The 6592-nt window shown below is 44.8% G+C and overlaps 1 protein-coding gene and 1 non-coding gene across 2 annotated transcripts; both read right to left on the bottom strand.

Moving 5' to 3' along the window:
* Window positions 1-2276: 2276 nt before the first annotated feature.
* On the bottom strand, window positions 2277-3079 carry LOC122698454 (mitochondrial import inner membrane translocase subunit Tim17-B-like). The gene has a single exon (XM_043909480.1). It carries the CDS (start codon window positions 3075-3077, stop codon window positions 2559-2561), a length of 519 nt encoding a protein of 172 aa, XP_043765415.1. The 5' UTR covers window positions 3078-3079; the 3' UTR covers window positions 2277-2558.
* A 3352-nt stretch (window positions 3080-6431) lies between these two features.
* Window positions 6432-6564, bottom strand: LOC122699007. The gene has a single exon (XR_006342501.1). It is a non-coding gene; the product is annotated as a U11 spliceosomal RNA (small nuclear RNA).
* Window positions 6565-6592: the final 28 nt, after the last annotated feature.

The raw sequence follows: 6592 nt of genomic DNA, 5'->3' as shown, positions 1-6592 counted from the left end.
CTTCCTCTTTTTCTGATTCAGTCCCCGTATCAGCTTCTAAGAATGTGATGCAGAGGGTGGAGTGAGCTGCAAGGGGTGGGGAGTTAGAAGCAAAAGTACAGGCAGTCTTTAGTAAACAAAGATTTTTTGAGTGCTCTCTATGTAGCAGGCAATGGTCCAGGGGCTAGGAGTCCTGCAGTGAATAAAATAGATTTTGTCTTTGTTCTCATAGAGATTCTATTGTGTAGTGCATATGTTGGGGGTAGGTGGGTAGAAAGATAGGGGCCATGGGGGAGAAGGGAGGGAAGTGGATATAGACAAAGGGCAGGATATGCCAGGTATGGTAGGGCTATGAAGGAGATGTGCCAGAGAGAGATTGAGCGAGAATATGACTGAGGAGGGGACCTAAGTAGACATAGTTAAGTGAACAGGGAAGGCTGGCTCAGGAGCTAAGGCCTGGAGGATGAGAAGATCCCAGCTAAAGATCCGGAAGTAGAGTGTTTCAGGATTCTGTGGGGAAACAGCAGAGGCAAAGGCCATGAAATCCTCCCATGTTGGAGGAACTTGGAGAAGGCCAGTCAAGCTGCAGCAGAGTAACAGAAATCAAGAGAAGATCCCAGTGCCAACGCATGTAGGGTCTTGTAGACCCCAATAAGGAGTTAAAGGTTAATTCTAAGGGACAGGAAGCCCATTGGAGGAGTTAAGAATGAAGACTAGAAGTTAGTATGACAGGAAGTCAAAAGACCACTTAGGAGGTTCTGGTTGTAATAGAACAGGTGATGATGGTGGTTCAGACCAAGTGGGGATTCAGAGAGGAGGTGGTCTTAGAGGGGTCTCTGGGAAGTGACTCAGTGATGGAGGTGCCATTCGCAGAGGTGGAAGAGACAAGAGAAGAAGCAGGCTTGATGGGGGGATGGGAATCTAAGGGGAAGTGGGGATAGAAATTATGAAATAATTGCAGAGTTAGTAGCTGTCCATGCAGCTGGAGACAGTGTTCTGGGCTGGAAATAGACACCAGAGGGGAGGGACCAGAGGCTATCCTTCTAGGGACCTACCTAGGTCATACCTCTTCACAGATGGATAACATAGGGTCCAGAGGATATCTGAAGTTTTTCTTTTAAATTGTTTATCAACATTTACAAATCCAGAGATATCAAATAAAAGGTTTTCTGCCTCCTTTTCCAAATTGGTTGCTCTGGTCACACTGGGCCCTACCCCATGTACTAGGAAGGCCATAGCAGGCTGGTAGGGGAGCCCACTGCTCCTCCAGATTGAACATAAACTCTTCAACTAATCCCACCACTGCAGGCCTGCTGCAGATTCCACTCAAAGTCTGGTCCTGGCAGTCCTAGAGTTTTAATTTCTGGTATGGGCAGGAGGTGGCACCATAGAAGAGGAAAAAGTTGGTCTGGGACACAGTATATATTTTCTCCCATTCTGTAGTGGTTATTGATAGTGGTTGTGTGTGTGTTAGTCACTCAGTTGTATCCAACTCTACAACCCCATGGACTGTAGCCCACCAGGCTCCTCTGTTCCATGGAATTCTTCAGGCAAGAATACAGGAGTGGGTAGCCATTCCTTTCTCCAGGGGATCGTCTTGATCCAGGGATCTAAGCCCACTCTCCTGCAGTTCAGGCAGATTTTTTACCGGGTGAACCACCAGGAAAGCCCATCGATAGCGATTATTGATGCACAAAGGTTGTAAATTCTAATGAAGTCCAATTTACTTATGCTTTCTTGTGTCGCCTGTACTTTTGATGTCATATTTAAGAAATCGGTTACCAAACCCAATATCATAAAACTTTACTATTTTCTTTTAAGCACTTTTTAGTTTTAGCTCTTAAATTTAGATCTTTGATCTATTTTTTGTATGTGGTTTAAGGTAAGAGTTCAGTTTCATTCTTTTGCATGTGGCTATCCAGTTTTCCCAACGCTACTTGCTGAAAAGATCGTCATTTCACTATTGAATGGTCTTGGCATTCTTATCAAAAATCATTTGAGGCCATGATTTATTTCTGCACTCTCTATTCTATTCCATTGGCCTACATGTGTGCTTTTACACCAGTACCACAATATTTTTAACTTACTTTGCTTTGTAGTAAGTTTTGAAATCAGGAAGTGTAGTCCTCCAACTTTGTTCTTTTTCTTTTTTTTTTTTCACTCATCCACAAAACTTTATTAGAGATGACTCTCTGTGTGAATCCAAATGTGATGGTTCCCACATCCCTGAAGAGGGCTCTGCCCCTTGTCCTAGGGAGTGACTCCTAGGGGTGGCTCAAGGAGTACATACACAAGCATTTTCAAAACTGGCTTTAAATACTCATCAGAGTGCCATGCAAAGGGATTGGGGTGAGAGCATGTTACATATATGAGTGGGGGTTGGGGTGCCCTGAGAGAAAAGGGACCCATCCATCAGGGCAGCTGGGGTGCCCCACCGCCAACCTGGGATAAGAGAACAGATAGAGACCCTCTTAAGGGTCCCATAGGCCAACTGGGAGCCAGCCCTCCCTTCGAGGTAGATCATCGGGGAGGGGACCGAGGAGGAGCTCCCACAGTGGCGGTGACAGGCGGTCACTTCCTCAGTGGTGCTGCTGATAGCTGGGGTGGCCTGGGCCCGGGGTCCCCTCCTTAGGGGGCAGCTGGCCAGGGTCCTCCAGGAACGGGGGTGCATTGCGGAACTGCTGGGCAGTATAGCGAGTGAGAAGGATGCCAACACCCTCGATGAGGGCCAACAGGATGCCCCCCATCATTGCCGAGCCCACCATGGCCAATGGGCCACTGCGGGCAGCCAGCACAGCCCCGGTCAGTGCGCCACTGGTGATGGAGTTCCAGGGATCTTCCTTGCCCCAAAGCCGCACCAGACCACAGTCGATGGTGGAAAACAGGCCCCCCCACGCAGCGAAGCTACCTCCAATCTGGGGGGCTCTGATCCTTACAGCGTTGACACTGCCTCTCAATCGGTGCCGAATTCCGACAGGGGCATTGCAGAAGCCCTTAATGGCCTGGAAGACTCCACCGCAGATAACACCCATAGTGAAGGCTCCACCGCAATCATCCACAATTCGCCATGGGCAAGGTTCCCGAGCATACTCCTCCATGGCACCCAACTTTGTTCCTTTTCAAGAATGTTTTTGGTAGAGTCCTTTGAGATTCCAAACGAATTTTAGGAAGGGTTTTTCTATTTCTGCAAAAAATGTCATTAGGATTTTTACAGGATTTTTTGCATTGAATCCACAGATTACTTTGGATAGTATTGGCATCTTAATAAGATAGTGAACATGACGACCTTTCCATTTGTTTCTGCCTTCTTGAATTTCTTTCAACAATGTTTTGTAGTTTTCATGTACAAGTTACACTCCTCCTTGGTTAAGTTTCTCCTCCTTGGTTAAATTTCCTAAGTAGCATATAAACATTCCTAAGTATTTTTTTCTTTTTAATATTCTTATAAATGGAATTATTTCTTAATTTTCTTTTCAGTTAGTGTATAGAATACAATTTTTGTGTGACCTTCATTTCTTATCAGTGGTCACTGATTGCAACATTGGAGATATAGACCAATAGAGGAGCTCGGGAATCAGATTTGGTTGGTTTCAAGAGAGAAGCCATGCTGGCATTCGCCTACCTGAAGAATGGAAACTTCCTCCTCTCTTCTGACAAACTACTTCCCTGGTGACTCAGATGGTAAAGAATCTGCCTGCAATGTTGGAGACTTGGGTTCTATCCCTGGTGTGGGAAGATCCCCTGGAACAGGGAAAGGCTACCCACTCCAGTATTCTGGCCTGGAGAATTCCATGGACTGTATGGGGTCGCACAAAGAGTCAGACATGACTGTGCAACTTTCACTTTCACTTCTCTGACAAACTGACACCCTCTTCCCCTCCATCCTTCAAAATACCAAAGCTTCATAGCCTCTCAAAATCCATCTCCCTGAACCACCTCCCCTCCCATCACCCACCTGCAGTAAACTGCTGTGAGTCTATGATATGATTAGAAGTAAGTCTATTGGGGGTGGGTCAAGGAGGGCCTCCCTGAGGAAGTGACATTTGGACTGACACAAAGAATGAGGAGGAATTAGTCACTTTGGGAAAATGCGAGAGGAAGACAGGCTGCTGAAAAAGAGAAAATTTACAGTTTTATTAAAATACAATTTACATATCATAAAACTTATCCATTTAAGTGTACAATTTAATGATTTTAGGAAACTCATAGAGTTATGCAACTTAATTTACTTGTAGAACATTTCCTTCACCGCAGAAAGATACCTCATGCCCATTTGTAGACAACCCCCGCTCTCAACTCCAGTCCCAGGCAATCACTAACCTACTTTCTGTCTCTATAGCTTTGCTTCTTCTGGACATCTTGTGTAAAAGGAATCATATAATATATGGTCTTTACTGACTGGCTTCTTTGTGAGTCTGATTTTATTTTTCATCATTTGTATTCCAGTGACTGTGCATCCTCATCATTTCTCTAATCTTTTCATCTACCCCATATTTTCTTAGAACTAACTGGAAAATATAGAGAAATAAAAGAAAAAAAGCTTCACTGTCCCAGTAAATCTTCCTTCTGTAATAGATTCCATTCTGGTTGACATTTTTCTTGGATATTACTCTGTGCAGTCACAGCAAGTTTCCTTTCAGAAAATCTGGACTCATCTCCTGACTTGCTACTTTCTAGGTCTGTGTTGGGGGCCTTTCAGAGCTTCTGTTTTCTCATTAAGTGAGCAAAATAATACAACCAGCCCTCTGTATCCCTGGGTTTTGCATCCACATATTCAACCAACCACCGATTAAAAAAACAGAAGAAACCCAAAAAGTTCCGAAAGGCGAAATTTGATTTTGCTGCCTGCCTGCAGCTATTTTACAAGCATTTACCTTGTTCTAGATATTATAAGTAATCTAGGCTGATTCATGTCAATGTATGACAAAACCCACTGAAATGTTGTGAAGTAATTAGCCTCCAACTAATAAAGAAATATATATATATATAAATGAAAAAAAAAAAAAGTAATCTAGAAGTGATTTTAAATATACCTGGAGGATGTGCAGAGGTTATATGCAAGTAGGGTAAAGAATCAGCCTGCCAAGGCAGGAGACACAGATTCCATCCCTGGCTGGGGAAGATCCCCTGGAGGAGAAAATAGCAATCCACTCCAGTCTTCTTGCCTGGAGAATTCCATGGATAGGAGAGCCTGGGGGACTACAGTGCGTGAGGTTGCAAAGAGTTGGAGACGACTGAGCACGCAGGCACACACACTATGCCATTTTATATAAGGTACTTGAACATCTGTGGATTTTTTGTATCCAAGGGGGGATCCTGGATCCAACTATCCCACTCCCCGACCTGTGTGCTGATTTGGAGTGCGCTACAGTGTGCTTAGCGGCTCGTATCCGACTCTTTGAGACCCCATGAACTGAAGCCCACCAGGCTCCTGTGTCCATGGGGATTCTCCAGGCAAGAATACTGGAGTGGGTTGCCATGCCCTCCTCCAGGAGATCTTCCCAACTCGGGGGTCGAACCCAGGTCTCCGGCATTGTAGGCAGATTCTTTACCGTCTGGGCCTCCAGGGGTTTGGAGGGACCATCCTATACTGCAAAACACTTACACATTTGTTGTTAGAATGAAGGGGATGAATCCTTGTAGCAAAATCTCTTTTTTTTTTTTTGTCGCACAAGGCAGCATACAGGATCCTAGTTCCTGGACCACCTGCGCCCCCTGCAGCGGCAGCTCTGCTAATAAAAGACGCCAGGGAATTCTCTAAATTTCCTCTTAAACATAATTTTACATATGAGATAAAATTTTTTTGAAGGTTTTAGACTTTTGTTTCTCTTAATGAGCTGCTCTCCGAAAACGTTGTTAACAACAGTAAGAGTGCTACTTACCTGGTGTTTTAAAGTAGTGACTGTTTTTACAAGACAGAAGTTACAGGAAGAATAGCAACACAAATTTAGAAACTGATAATGTATACATGCTTGGTTCCCTGGTAGCTCAGGGGCTTCAGTTTCCAATGCGGGAGACCTGGTTTGATCCCTGGGTTGGGAAGAGCCCCTGGAGAAGGAAATGTCAACCCACTCCAGTATTCTTGCCTGGAGAATCCTATGGACGGAGGAGCGTGGTAGACCCCAGACTATGGTGTCGCAAAGAGTCGGACACGACTGATCGACTTCAGTATCTATCACTAATGTATACGTGTAAGAAAAGGATTGTTTACATAAAGCAAACCACCAGATTAAAGCATGGACATGTCTTCTGGCTGCGTGGCCGAGGGACAAAATACGCTACTTCTCCTAACTCACGAAAGGGTTAAAAAAAAAAAATCATAACTTGGGTCCTAAGAACAAACTACTTCACTCTACGAAAAACATTAACACAAGCAAAAATAAAAGCAAAGCCGCGCTACGGCAATATAACACAACGACTACTTCAAATTCTGCTCTAAGAACATCATTAGTGGGGGCGCCAGGACCAACGATCACCAGCTGCCCCATTAGCAAAAATTATGCTTCCGAAATCTCTTGATGTCGATTCCGCACGTAGAGCAAACGAGCTGCCCTACGTGTGCCACTCACGACAGAAGCCCTTTTTGCTTCGCCGGTTACCAAAGCAGGGTGGC

The sequence above is a fragment of the Cervus elaphus genome, chromosome 8 (genome assembly GCF_910594005.1).
Source record: "Cervus elaphus chromosome 8, mCerEla1.1, whole genome shotgun sequence".
Classification (NCBI taxonomy): domain Eukaryota; kingdom Metazoa; phylum Chordata; class Mammalia; order Artiodactyla; family Cervidae; genus Cervus; species Cervus elaphus.
The sequence above is the reverse complement of the archived record's forward strand: the minus strand, read 5'-3'. Positions and strand labels throughout refer to the sequence as shown.